Source organism: Oncorhynchus nerka, linkage group LG14 (assembly GCF_034236695.1).
Source record: "Oncorhynchus nerka isolate Pitt River linkage group LG14, Oner_Uvic_2.0, whole genome shotgun sequence".
Lineage (NCBI taxonomy): Eukaryota > Metazoa > Chordata > Actinopteri > Salmoniformes > Salmonidae > Oncorhynchus > Oncorhynchus nerka.
This window is the reverse complement of record NC_088409.1, coordinates 9,280,770-9,294,909: the sequence shown is the minus strand read 5'-3', so window position 1 is coordinate 9,294,909 and position 14,140 is coordinate 9,280,770. Positions and strand designations below refer to the sequence as shown.

The window sequence follows — 14,140 nt, the reverse complement described above, 5'->3', positions numbered from 1 at the left end:
TGTAGCTGTGTGTTGTAGCCTGTAGCTGTGTGTTGTAGCTGTGTGTTGTACCCTGTAGCTGTGTATTGTAGCTGTGTGTTGTAGCTGTGTGTTGTAGCTGTGTGTTGTAGCTGTGTGTTGTAGCTGTGTGTTGTAACCTGTAGCTGTGTGTTGTACCCTGTAGCTGTGTGTTGTACCCTGTAGCTATGTGTTGTAACCTGTAGCTGTGTGTTGTACCCTGTAGCTGTGTGTTGTAACCTGTAGCTGTGTGTTGTAGCTGTGTGTTGTACCCTGTAGCTGTGTGTTGTACCCTGTAGCTGTGTGTTGTAGCCTGTAGCTGTGTGTTGTAGCTGTGTGTTGTAACCTGTAGCTGTGTGTTGTACCCTGTAGCTGTGTGTTGTAGCCTGTAGCTGTGTGTTGTAGCTGTGTTTGTACCCTGTAGCTGTGTGTTGTACCCTGTAGCTGTGTGTTGTACCCTGTAGCTGTGTGTTGTAACCTGTAGCTGTGTTGTAGCTGTGTGTTGTACCCTGTAGCTGTGTGTTGTACCCTGTAGCTGTGTGTTGTACCCTGTAGCTGTGTGTTTTAACCTGTAGCTGTGTGCTGTACCCTGTAGCTGTGTGTTGTACCCTGTAGCTGTGTGTTGTACCCTGTAGCTGTGTGTTGTACCCTGTAGCTGTGTGTTGTACCCTGTAGCTGTGTGTTGTAGCTGTGTGCTGTACCCTGCAGCTGTGTGCTGTACCCTGTAGCTGTGTGTTGTAACCTGTAGCTGTGTGTTGTAGCTGTGTGTTGTACCCTGTAGCTGTGTGTTGTAGCTGTGTGTTGTACCTGTAGCTGTGTGTTGTAGCCTGTAGCTGTGTGTTGTAGCCTGTAGCTGTGTGTTGTACCCTGTAGCTGTGTGTTGTAACTGTGTGTTGTAGCCTGTAGCTGTGTGTTGTAGCCTGTAGCTGTGTGTTGTAGCTGTGTGTTGTACCCTGTAGCTGTGTGTTGTAGCTGTGTGTTGTGGCTGTGTGTTGTACCCTGTAGCTGTGTGTTGTACCCTGTAGCTGTGTGTTGTACCCTGTAGCTGTGTGTTGTAGCTGTGTGTTGTAACCTGTAGCTGTGTGTTGTACCCTGTAGCTGTGTGTTGTAACCTGCTGCTGTGTTTGTACCCTGTAGCTGTGTGTTGTACCCTGTAGCTGTGTGTTGTACCCTGTAGCTGTGTGTTGTACCCTGTAGCTGTGTGTTGTAGCTGTGTGTTGTAGCCTGTAGCTGTGTGTTGTAGCCTGTAGCTGTGTGTTGTACCCTGTAGCTGTGTGTTGTAGCTGTGTGTTGTAGCTGTAGCTGTGTGTTGTAGCCTGTAGCTGTGTGTTGTAGCTGTGTGTTGTACCCTGTAGCTGTGTGTTGTAGCCATGTAGCTGTGTGTTGTAGCTGTGTGTTGTAGCTGTGTGTTGTAACCTGTAGCTGTGTGTTGTACCCTGTAGCTGTGTGTTGTACCCTGTAGCTGTGTGTTGTAGCTGTGTGTTGTACCCTGTAGCTGTGTGTTGTACCCTGTAGCTGTGTGTTGTACCCTGTAGCTGTGTGTTGTAACCTGTAGCTGTGTGTTGTAGCTGTGTGTTGTACCCTGTAGCTGTGTGTTGTACCCTGTAGCTGTGTGTTGTACCCTGTAGCTGTGTGTTGTAACCTGTAGCTGTGTGTTGTACCCTGTAGCTGTGTGTTGTAACCTGTAGCTGTGTGTTGTAGCTGTGTGTTGTACCCTGTGTGTTGTACCCTGTAGCTGTGTGTTGTACCCTGTAGCTGTGTGTTGTAGCCTGTAGCTGTGTGTTGTAGCTGTGTGTTGTAACCTGTAGCTGTGTGTTGTACCCTGTAGCTGTGTGTTGTAGCCTGTAGCTGTGTGTTGTAGCTGTGTGCTGTACCCTGTAGCTGTGTGTTGTACCCTGTAGCTGTGTGTTGTCCCTGTAGCTGTGTGTTGTAACCTGTAGCTGTGTGTTGTAGCTGTGTGTTGTACCCTGTAGCTGTGTGTTGTACCCTGTAGCTGTGTGTTGTACCCTGTAGCTGTGTGTTTTAACCTGTAGCTGTGTGCTGTACCCTGTAGCTGTGTGCTGTACCCTAGCTGTGTGTTGTACCCTGTAGCTGTGTGTTGTACCCTGTAGCTGTGTGTTGTACCCTGTAGCTGTGTGTTGTAGCTGTGTGCTGTACCCTGCTAGCTGTGTTGTACCCTGTAGCTGTGTGTTGTAACCTGTAGCTGTGTGTTGTACCCTGTAGCTGTGTGTTGTACCCTGTAGCTGTGTGTTGTACCCTGTAGCTGTGTGTTGTAGCTGTGTGTTGGCCTGTAGCTGTGTGTTGTAGCCTGTAGCTGTGTGTTGTAGCCTGTAGCTGTGTGTTGTACCTGTGCTGTGTGTTGTACCCTGTAGCTGTGTGTTGTAGCTGTGTGTTGTAGCCTGTAGCTGTGTGTTGTAGCCTGTAGCTGTGTGTTGTAGCTGTGTGTTGTAGCCTGTAGCTGTGTGTTGTAGCTGTGTGTTGTAGCCTGTAGCTGTGTGTTGTAGCCTGTAGCTGTGTGTTGTAGCTGTGTGTTGTAGCCTGTAGCTGTGTGTTGTACCCTGTAGCTGTGTATTGTAGCTGTGTGTTGTAGCTGTGTGTTGTACCCTGTAGCTGTGTGTTGTACCCTGTAGCTGTGTGTTGTACCCTGTAGCTGTGTGTTGTAGCCTGTAGCTGTGTGTTGTACCCTGTAGCTGTGTGTTGTACCCTGTAGCTGTGTGTTGTAGCTGTGTGTTGTAACCTGTAGCTGTGTGTTGTACCCTGTAGCTGTGTGTTGTAGCTGTGTGTTGTAACCTGTAGCTGTGTGTTGTACCCTGTAGCTGTGTGTTGTAACCTGTAGCTGTGTGTTGTACCCTGTAGCTGTGTGTTGTACCCTGTAGCTGTGTGTTGTACCCTGTAGCTGTGTGTTGTACCCTGTAGCTGTGTGTTGTAGCTGTGTGTTGTAACCTGTAGCTGTGTGTTGTAGCTGTGTGTTGTAACCTGTAGCTGTGTGTTGTAGCTGTGTGTTGTACCCTGTAGCTGTGTGTTGTAGCTGTGTGTTGTAACCTGTAGCTGTGTGTTGTAGCTGTGTGTTGTACCCTGTAGCTGTCTGTTGTACCCTGTAGCTGTGTGTTGTAACCTGTAGCTGTGTGTTGTACCCTGTAGCTGTGTGTTGTAACCTGTAGCTGTGTGTTGTACCCTGTAGCTGTGTGTTGTAACCTGTAGCTGTGTGCTGTAACCTGTAGCTGTGTGTTGTACCCTGTAGCTGTGTGTTGTGCCCTGTAGCTGTGTGTTGTACCCTGTAGCTGTGTGCTGTACCATGTAGCTTTGTGTTGTAACCTGTAGCTGTGTGTTGTAGCTGTGTGTTGTAGCTGTGTGTTGTAGCTGTGTGCTGTACCCTGTAGCTGTGTGCTGTACCCTGTAGCTGTGTGTTGTAGCTGTGTGCTGTAACCTGTAGCTGTGTGCTGTACCCTGTAGCTGTGTGCTGTACCATGTAGCTGTGTGTTGTAACCTGTAGCTGTGTGTTGTAGCTGTGTGTTGTAGCTGTGTGTTGTAGCTGTGTGTTGTAGCTGTGTGCTGTACCCTGTAGCTGTGTGCTGTACCCTGTAGCTGTGTGTTGTACCCTGTAGCTGTGTGCTGTAACCTGTAGCTGTGTGCTGTAACCTGTAGCTGTGTGTTGTAGCTGTGTGCTGTAACCTGTAGCTGTGTGTTGTACCCTGTAGCTGTGTGTTGTAACCTGTAGCTGTGTGTTGTAGCTGTGTGCTGTACCCTGTAGCTGTGTGCTGTACCCTGTAGCTGTGTGTTGTACCCTGTAGCTGTGTGCTGTAACCTGTAGCTGTGTGTTGTAACCTGTAGCTGTGTGTTGTAGCTGTGTGCTGTACCCTGTAGCTGTGTGTTGTACCCTGTAGCTGTGTGTTGTAGCTGTGTGCTGTACCCTGTAGCTGTGTGTTGTACCCTGTAGCTGTGTGCTGTAGCTGTGTGTTGTAGCCTGTAGCTGTGTGTTGTACCCTGTAGCTGTGTGTTGTAACCTGTAGCTGTGTGTTGTACCCTGTAGCTGTGTGTTGTACCCTGTAGCTGTGTGTTGTAGCCTGTAGCTGTGTGTTGTACCCTGTAGCTGTGTGTTGTACCCTGTAGCTGTGTGTTGTACCCTGTAGCTGTGTGTTGTAGCTGTGTGTTGTACCCTGTAGCTGTGTGTGTACCCTGTAGCTGTGTGTTGTACCCTGTAGCTGTGTGTGTACCCTGTATTTGTGTGTTGTAGCTGTGTGTGTACCCTGTAGCTGTGTGTTGTACCCTGTAGCTGTGTGTTGTAGCTGTGTTTTGTACCCTGTAGCTGTGTTTTGTACCCTGTAGCTGTGTGTTGTACCCTGTAGCTGTGTGTTGTACCCTGTAGCTGTGTGTTGTACCCTGTAGCTGTGTGTTGTACCCTGTAGCTGTGTGTTGTAACCTGTAGCTGTGTGCTGTAACCTGTAGCTGTGTGTTGTACCCTGTAGCTGTGTGCTGTAACCTGTAGCTGTGTGCTGTAACCTGTAGCTGTGTGTTGTACCCTGTAGCTGTGTGTTGTACCCTGTAGCTGTGTGTTGTAACCTGTAGCTGTGTGTTGTAGCTGTGTGTTGTACCTGTAGCTGTGTGTTGTACCCTGTAGCTGTGTGTTGTAGCTGTGTGTTGTACCCTGTAGCTGTGTGTTGTACCCTGTAGCTGTGTGTTAACCTGTAGCTGTGTGTTGTACCCTGTAGATGTGTGTTGTACCCTGTAGCTGTGTGTTGTACCCTGTAGCTGTGTGTTGTACCCTGTAGCTGTGTGTTGTAGCTGTGTGTTGTACCCTGTAGCTGTGTGTTGTACCCTGTAGCTGTGTGTTGTACCCTGTAGCTGTGTGTTGTACCCTGTAGCTGTGTGCTGTACCCTGTAGCTGTGTGTTGTACCATGTAGCTGTGTGTGTTGTAGCTGTGTGTTGTACCCTGTAGCTGTGTGTTGTACCCTGTAGCTGTGTGTGTTAACCTGTAGCTGTGTGTAACTGATGTGTGGTTGTAACCTGTAGCTGTGTGTTGTACCCTGTAGCTGTGTGTTGTAACCTGTAGCTGTGTGTTGTACCCTGTAGCTGTGTGCTGTACCCTGTAGCTGTGTGTTGTACCCTGTAGCTGTGTGTTGTACCCTGTAGCTGTGTGCTGTACCCTGTAGCTATGTGTTGTACCCTGTAGCTGTGTGTTGTACCCTGTAGCTGTGTGTTGTACCCTGTAGCTGTGTTTTTTAACCTGTAGCTGTGTGTTGTAACCTGTAGCTGTGTGTTGTACCCTGTAGCTGTGTGCTGTACCCTGTAGCTGTGTGTTGTAGCTGTGTGTTGTACCCTGTAGCTGTGTGTTGTAACCTGTAGCTGTGTGTTGTAACCTGTAGCTGTGTGTTGTAGCTGTGTGTTGTACCCTGTAGCTGTGTGTTGTACCATGTAGCTGTGTGTTGTAACCTGTAGCTGTGTGTTGTAGCTGTGTGTTGTACCCTGTAGCTGTGTGTTGTAGCTGTGTGTTGTACCTGTAGCTGTGTGTTGTAACCTGTAGCTGTGTGTTGTAGCTGTGTGCTGTACCCTGTAGCTGTGTGTTGTACCTGTAGCTGTGTGTTGTACCTGTAGCTGTGTGTTGTACCCTGTAGCTGTGTGTGTTGTACCCTGTAGCTGTGTGCTGTAACCTGTAGCTGTGTGTTGTAGCCTGTAGCTGTGTGTTGTACCCTGTAGCTGTGTGTTGTACCCTGTAGCTGTGTGTTGTACCCTGTAGCTGTGTGTTGTAACCTGTAGCTGTGTGTTGTAGCTGTGTGCTGTACCCTGTAGCTGTGTGCTGTACCCTGTAGCTGTGTGTTGTACCCTGTAGCTGTGTGTTGTACCCTGTAGCTGTGTGTTGTACCCTGTAGCTGTGTGTGTTGTACCCTGTAGCTGTGTGTTGTACCCTGTAGCTGTGTGTTGTAGCTGTGTGTTGTACCCTGTAGCTGTGTGTGTACCCTGTAGCTGTGTGTTGTACCCTGTAGCTGTGTGTTGTAACCTGTAGCTGTGTGTTGTACCCTGTAGCTGTGTGTTGTAGCTGTGTGTTGTACCCTGTAGCTGTGTGTTGTAACCTGTAGCTGTGTGTTGTAGCTGTGTTTTGTACCCTGTAGCTGTGTTTTGTACCCTGTAGCTGTGTGTTGTACCCTGTAGCTGTGTGTTGTACCCTGTAGCTGTGTGTTGTACCTGTGTGTTGTAGCTGTGTGTTGTAGCTGTGTGTTGTACCCTGTGTTGCTGTGTGTTGTAGCTGTGTGTTGTAGCTGTGTGTTGTACCCTGTAGCTGTGTGTTGTAACCTGTAGCTGTGTGTTGTACCTGTGTGTTGTAGCTGTGTGTTGTAGCTGTGTGTTGTAGCTGTGTGTTGTACCTGTGTGTTGTACCTGTGTGTTGTAGCTGTGTGTTGTAGCTGTGTGTTGTACCCTGTAGCTGTGTGTTGTAACCTGTAGCTGTGTGTTGTAGCTGTGTGTTGTAGCTGTGTGCTGTACCCTGTAGCTGTGTGTTGTAACCTGTAGCTGTGTGTTGTACCCTGTACCTGTGTGTTGTACCCTGTAGCTGTGTGTTGTACCCTGTACCTGTGTGTTGTACCCTGTAGCTGTGTGTTGTACCCTGTACCTGTGTGTTGTACCCTGTAGCTGTGTGTTGTAGCTGTGTGTTTTAACCTGTAGCTGTGTGTTGTACCCTGTAGCTGTGTGTTGTACCCTGTAGCTGTGTGTTGTAGCTGTGTGTTGTAACCTGTAGCTGTGTGTTGTAGCTGTGTGTTGTAGCTGTGTGTTGTAACCTGTAGCTGTGTGTTGTAGCTGTGTGTTGTAGCTGTGTGTTGTAACCTGTAGCTGTGTGCTGTACCCTGTAGCTGTGTGTTGTACCCTGTAGCTGTGTGTTGTACCCTGTAGCTGTGTGTTGTACCCTGTAGCTGTGTGTTGTAACCTGTAGCTGTGTGTTGTACCCTGTAGCTGTGTGTTGTACCCTGTAGCTGTGTGTTGTAGCTGTGTGCTGTAGCTGTGTGTTGTACCCTGTAGCTGTGTGTTGTACCCTGTAGCTGTGTGTTGTACCCTGTAGCTGTGTGTTGTAGCTGTGTGTTGTAACCTGTAGCTGTGTGTTGTAACCTGTAGCTGTGTGTTGTACCCTGTAGCTGTGTGTTGTAGCTGTGTGTTGTAGCTGTGTGTTGTAACCTGTAGCTGTGTGTTGTACCCTGTAGCTGTGTGTTGTAACCTGTAGCTGTGTGTTGTAACCTGTAGCTGTGTGTTGTACCCTGTAGCTGTGTGTTGTAGCTGTGTGTTGTAGCTGTGTGTTGTACCCTGTAGCTGTGTGTTGTACCCTGTAGCTGTGTGTTGTAACCTGTAGCTGTGTGTTGTAGCTGTGTGTTGTACCCTGTAGCTGTGTGTTGTAGCTGTGTGTTGTAGCTGTGTGTTGTACCCTGTAGCTGTGTGTTGTACCCTGTAGCTGTGTGTTGTAGCCTGTAGCTGTGTGTTGTAGCTGTGTGTTGTACCCTGTAGCTGTGTGTTGTACCCTGTAGCTGTGTGTTGTAACCTGTAGCTGTGTGTTGTACCCTGTAGCTGTGTGTTGTAACCTGTAGCTGTGTGTTGTAGCTGTGTGTTGTACCCTGTAGCTGTGTGTTGTACCCTGTAGCTGTGTGTTGTAGCCTGTAGCTGTGTGTTGTAGCTGTGTGTTGTACCCTGTAGCTGTGTGTTGTACCCTGTAGCTGTGTGTTGTAACCTGTAGCTGTGTGTGTTGTACCCTGTAGCTGTGTGTTGTACCCTGTAGCTGTGTTTGTTGTACCCTGTAGCTGTGTGTGTTGTACCCTGTAGCTGTGTGTTGTACCCTGTAGCTGTGTGTTGTACCCTGTAGTTGTGTGTTGTACCCTGTAGCTGTGTGTTGTACCCTGTAGCTGTGTGTTGTACCCTGTAGCTGTGTGTTGTACCCTGTAGCTGTGTGTTGTAACCTGTAGCTGTGTGTTGTACCCTGTAGCTGTGTGTTGTACCCTGTAGCTGTGTGTTGTACCCTGTAGCTGTGTGTTTTAACCTGTAGCTGTGTGTTGTAGCTGTGTTTTTTAACCTGTAGCTGTGTGTTGTAACCTGTAGCTGTGTGTTGTACCCTGTAGCTGTGTGCTGTACCATGTAGCTGTGTGTTGTAACCTGTAGCTGTGTGTTGTAGCTGTGTGTTGTACCTGTAGCTGTGTGTTGTACCTGTAGCTGTGTGTTGTACCTGTAGCTGTGTGTTGTACCCTGTAGCTGTGTGCTGTAACCTGTAGCTGTGTGTTGTACCCTGTAGCTGTGTGTTGTACCCTGTAGCTGTGTGTTGTAACCTGTAGCTGTGTGTTGTACCCTGTAGCTGTGTGTTGTACCCTGTAGCTGTGTGTTGTACCCTGTAGCTGTGTGTTGTAGCCTGTAGCTGTGTGTTGTACCCTGTAGCTGTGTGTTGTACCCTGTAGCTGTGTGTTGTACCCTGTAGCTGTGTGTTGTAGCTGTGTGCTGTACCCTGTAGCTGTGTGCTGTACCCTGTAGCTGTGTGTTGTACCCTGTAGCTGTGTGTTGTACCCTGTAGCTGTGTGTTGTACCCTGTAGCTGTGTGTTGTAGCTGTGTGCTGTACCCTGTAGCTGTGTGTTGTAACCTGTAGCTGTGTGTTGTAGCTGTGTGCTGTACCCTGTAGCTGTGTGTTGTAGCTGTGTGCTGTACCCTGTAGCTGTGTGCTGTACCCTGTAGCTGTGTGTTGTAGCCTGTAGCTGTGTGTTGTACCCTGTAGCTGTGTGTTGTACCCTGTAGCTGTGTGTTGTACCCTGTAGCTGTGTGTTGTAACCTGTAGCTGTGTGTTGTACCCTGTAGCTGTGTGTGTTGTACCCTGTAGCTGTGTGTTGTACCCTGTAGCTGTGTGTTGTAGCCTGTAGCTGTGTGTGTTGTACCCTGTAGCTGTGTGTTGTACCCTGTAGCTGTGTGTTGTAGCCTGTAGCTGTGTGTTGTAACCTGTAGCTGTGTGTTGTACCCTGTAGCTGTGTGTGTTGTACCCTGTAGCTGTATGTTGTACCCTGTAGCTGTGTGTTGTAGCTGTGTGTTGTACCCTGTAGCTGTGTGTTGTAGCTGTAGCTGTGTGTTGTACCCTGTAGATGTGTGTTGTAACCTGTAGCTGTGTGTTGTAGCTGTGTGTGTACCCTGTAGCTGTGTGTTGTACCCTGTAGCTGTGTGTTGTAACCTGTAGCTGTGTGTTGTAGCTGTGTTTTGTACCCTGTAGCTGTGTGTTGTACCCTGTAGCTGTGTGTTGTACCCTGTAACTGTGTGTTGTAACCTGTAGCTGTGTGTTGTAACCTGTAGCTGTGTGTTGTACCTGTGTGTTGTAGCTGTGTGTTGTAGCTGTGTGTTGTACCTGTGTGTTGTACCTGTGTGTTGTAGCTGTGTGTTGTAGCTGTGTGTTGTACCCTGTAGCTGTGTGTTGTACCCTGTAGCTGTGTGTTGTAGCTGTGTGCTGTAACCTGTAGCTGTGTGTTGTACCTGTAGCTGTGTGTTGTACCCTGTAGCTGTGTGTTGTAGCTGTGTGTTGTACCCTGTAGCTGTGTGTTGTAGCTGTGTGTTGTACCCTGTAGCTGTGTGTTGTACCCTGTAGCTGTGTGTTGTACCCTGTAGCTGTGTGTTGTACCCTGTAGCTGTGTGTTGTAGCTGTGTGTTGTAACCTGTAGCTGTGTGTTGTACCCTGTAGCTGTGTGTTGTAGCTGTGTGTTGTACCCTGTAGCTGTGTGTTGTACCCTGTAGCTGTGTGTTGTACCCTGTAGCTGTGTGTTGTACCCTGTAGCTGTGTGTTGTAACCTGTAGCTGTGTGTTGTGATCTGTAGCTGTGTGTTGTACCCTGTAGCTGTGTGTTGTACCCTGTAGCTGTGTGTTGTACCCTGTAGCTGTGTGTTAACCTGTAGCTGTGTGTTGTACCATGTAGATGTGTGTTGTACCCTGTAGCTGTGTGTTGTACCCTGTAGCTGTGTGTTGTACCCTGTAGCTGTGTGTTGTACCCTGTAGCTGTGTGTTGTACCCTGTAGCTGTGTGTTGTAGCTGTGTGTTGTACCCTGTAGCTGTGTGTTGTACCATGTAGATGTGTGTTGTACCCTGTAGCTGTGTGTTGTACCCTGTAGCTGTGTGTTGTACCCTGTAGCTGTGTGTTGTACCCTGTAGCTGTGTGTTGTACCCTGTAGCTGTGTGCTGTACCCTGTAGCTGTGTGTTGTACCATGTAGCTGTGTGTTGTGATCTGTAGCTGTGTGTAACTGATGTGTGGTTGTAACCTGTAGCTGTGTGTTGTACCATGTAGATGTGTGTTGTACCCTGTAGCTGTGTGTTGTACCATGTAGATGTGTGTTGTACCCTGTAGCTGTGTGTTGTACCCTGTAGCTGTGTGTTGTACCCTGTAGCTGTGTGTGTACCCTGTAGCTGTGTGTTGTACCCTGTAGCTGTGTGTTGTACCCTGTAGCTGTGTGTTGTACCCTGTAGCTGTGTGTTGTAGCTGTGTGTTGTACCCTGTAGCTGTGTGTTGTACCATGTAGATGTGTGTTGTACCCTGTAGCTGTGTGTTGTACCCTGTAGCTGTGTGTTGTACCCTGTAGCTGTGTGTTGTACCCTGTAGCTGTGTGTTGTACCCTGTAGCTGTGTGTTGTACCCTGTAGCTGTGTGTTGTACCCTGTAGCTGTGTGTTGTACCATGTAGCTGTGTGTTGTAGCTGTGTGTTGTAACCTGTAGCTGTGTGTTGTAGCTGTGTGTTGTACCCTGTAGCTGTGTGTTGTACCCTGTAGCTGTGTGTTGTACCCTGTAGCTGTGTGCTGTACCCTGTAGCTGTGTGTTGTACCCTGTAGCTGTGTGTTGTAACCTGTAGCTGTGTGTTGTACCCTGTAGCTGTGTGTAACTGATGTGTGGTTGTAACCTGTAGCTGTTCAGGCCTGAAGCTCCTTCTCCTGAAGGACCCCAGTACGTCAACAAGGCCTTCAGTGCCTACCGTGGCATCTACATGGAGAAGGAGGACCTGCAGCTGGAGCTTAATAAACTGGTATGTACACTAGGTCCAGTCCACTAGGTCCAGTCCACTAGGTCCAGTCCACTAGGTCCAGCTGGTGTAGACAGTCCACTAGGTCCAGTCCACTAGGTCCAGTCCACTAGGTCCAGCTGGTGTGGACAGTCCACTAGGTCCAGCTGGTGTGTACAGTCCACTAGGTCCAGTCCACTAGGTCCAGTCCACTAGGTCCAGCTGGTGTGGACAGTCCACTAGGTCCAGTCCACTAGGTCCAGTCCACTAGGTCCAGCTGGTGTAGACAGTCCACTAGGTCCAGCTGGTGTGTCCAGTCCACTAGGTCCAGCTGGTGTAGACAGTCCACTAGGTCCAGCTGGTGTGTACAGTCCACTAGGTCCAGCTGGTGTGTACAGTCCACTAGGTCCAGCTGGTGTGTACAGTCCACTAGGTCCAGCTGGTGTAGACAGTCCACTAGGTCCAGCTGGTGTGTACAGTCCACTAGGTCCAGCTGGTGTGTACAGTCCACTAGGTCCAGCTGGTGTGTACAGTCCACTAGGTCCAGCTGGTGTGTACAGTCCACTAGGTCCAGCTGGTGTGGACAGTCCACTAGGTCCAGCTGGTGTAGACAGTCCACTAGGTCCAGCTGGTGTAGACAGTCCACTAGGTCCAGCTGGTGTAGACAGTCCACTAGGTCCAGCTGGTGTAGACAGTCCACTAGGTCCAGCTGGTGTAGACAGTCCACTAGGTCCAGCTGGTGTAGACAGTCCACTAGGTCCAGCTGGTGTAGACAGTCCACTAGGTCCAGCTGGTGTAGACAGTCCACTAGGTCCAGCTGGTGTAGACAGTCCACTAGGTCCAGCTGGTGTAGACAGTCCACTAGGTCCAGCTGGTGTAGACAGTCCACTAGGTCCAGTCCACTAGGTCCAGTCCACTAGGTCCAGTCCACTAGGTCCAGTCCACTAGGTCCAGTCCACTAGGTCCAGCTGGTATGTACAGTCCACTAGGTCCAGTCCACTAGGTCCAGTCCACTAGGTCCAGTCCACTAGGTCCAGCTGGTATGTACAGTCCACTAGGTCCAGCTGGTGTAGACAGTCCACTAGGTCCAGTCCACTAGGTCCAGTCCACTAGGTCCAGTCCACTAGGTCCAGCTGGTGTGTACAGTCCACTAGGTCCAGCTGGTGTGTACAGTCCACTAGGTCCAGCTGGTGTGTACAGTCCACTAGGTCCAGCTGGTGTGTACAGTCCACTAGGTCCAGCTGGTGTGTACAGTCCACTAGGTCCAGCTGGTGTGTACAGTCCACTAGGTCCAGCTGGTGTGTACAGTCCACTAGGTCCAGCTGGTGTGTACAGTCCACTAGGTCCAGCTGGTGTAGACAGTCCACTAGGTCCAGCTGGTGTGTACAGTCCACTAGGTCCAGCTGGTGTGTACAGTCCACTAGGTCCAGCTGGTGTGTACAGTCCACTAGGTCCAGCTGGTGTGTACAGTCCACTAGGTCCAGCTGGTGTGTACAGTCCACTAGGTCCAGCTGGTGTGTACAGTCCACTAGGTCCAGCTGGTGTAGACAGTCCACTAGGTCCAGCTGGTGTGTACAGTCCACTAGGTCCAGCTGGTGTAGACAGTCCACTAGGTCCAGCTGGTGTAGACAGTCCACTAGGTCCAGCTGGTGTGTACAGTCCACTAGGTCCAGCTGGTATGTACAGTCCACTAGGTCCAGCTGGTGTGTACAGTCCACTAGGTCCAGCTGGTGTGTACAGTCCACTAGGTCCAGCTGGTGTGTACAGTCCACTAGGTCCAGCTGGTATGTACAGTCCACTAGGTCCAGCTGGTGTGTACAGTCCACTAGGTCCAGCTGGTGTGTACAGTCCACTAGGTCCAGCTGGTGTGTACAGTCCACTAGGTCCAGTCCACTAGGTCCAGTCCACTAGGTCCAGTCCACTAGGTCCAGCTGGTGTAGACAGTCCACTAGATCCAGCTGGTGTGTACAGTCCACTAGGTCCAGTCCACTAGGTCCAGCTGGTGTAGACAGTCCACTAGGTCCAGTCCACTAGGTCCAGCTGGTGTAGACAGTCCACTAGGTCCAGTCCACTAGGTCCAGCTGGTGTAGACAGTCCACTAGGTCCAGTCCACTAGGTCCAGCTGGTGTAGACAGTCCACTAGGTCCAGTCCACTAGGTCCAGCTGGTGTGTACAGTCCACTAGGTCCAGCTGGTGTGTACAGTCCACTAGGTCCAGCTGGTGTGTACAGTCCACTAGGTCCAGCTGGTGTGTACAGTCCACTAGGTCCAGCTGGTGTGTACAGTCCACTAGGTCCAGCTGGTGTAGACAGTCCACTAGGTCCAGCTGGTGTAGACAGTCCACTAGGTCCAGCTGGTGTAGACAGTCCACTAGGTCCAGCTGGTGTAGACAGTCCACTAGGTCCAGCTGGTGTAGACAGTCCACTAGGTCCAGCTGGTGTGTACAGTCCACTAGGTCCAGCTGGTGTGTACAGTCCACTAGGTCCAGCTGGTGTGTACAGTCCACTAGGTCCAGCTGGTGTGTACAGTCCACTAGGTCCAGCTGGTGTGTACAGTCCACTAGGTCCAGCTGGTGTGTACAGTCCACTAGGTCCAGCTGGTGTAGACAGTCCACTAGGTCCAGCTGGTGTAGACAGTCCACTAGGTCCAGTCCACTAGGTCCAGTCCACTAGGTCCAGCTGGTGTAGACAGTCCACTAGGTCCAGCTGGTGTAGACAGTCCACTAGGTCCAGCTGGTGTAGACAGTCCACTAGGTCCAGCTGGTGTAGACAGTCCACTAGGTCCAGCTGGTGTAGACAGTCCACTAGGTCCAGCTGGTGTAGACAGTCCACTAGGTCCAGCTGGTGTGTACAGTCCACTAGGTCCAGCTGGTGTAGACAGTCCACTAGGTCCAGCTGGTGTAGACAGTCCACTAGGTCCAGCTGGTGTGTACAGTCCACTAGGTCCAGCTGGTGTGTACAGTCCACTAGGTCCAGCTGGTGTGTACAGTCCACTAGGTCCAGCTGGTGTGTACAGTCCACTAGGTCCAGCTGGTGTAGACAGTCCACTAGGTCCAGCTGGTGTAGACAGTCCACTAGGTCCAGCTGGTGTAGACAGTCCACTAGGTCCAGCTGGTGTGACAGTCCACTAGGTCCAGCTGGTGTAGACAGTCCACTAGGTCCAG

The 14,140-nt window shown here is 50.2% G+C and overlaps 1 protein-coding gene across 2 annotated transcripts in view; it reads left to right on the top strand.

The window, feature by feature from the left end:
* Positions 1-14,140, top strand: part of azi2 (5-azacytidine induced 2) — a 39,970-nt gene that overhangs the window by 5,806 nt on the left and 20,024 nt on the right. For both annotated transcript variants that reach the window (XM_065027321.1, XM_065027320.1), the window contains exon 3: positions 10,886-11,002. In XM_065027321.1, the coding sequence (XP_064883393.1) occupies positions 10,886-11,002 (117 nt within the window). The remainder of the gene's footprint in view (positions 1-10,885; positions 11,003-14,140) is intronic.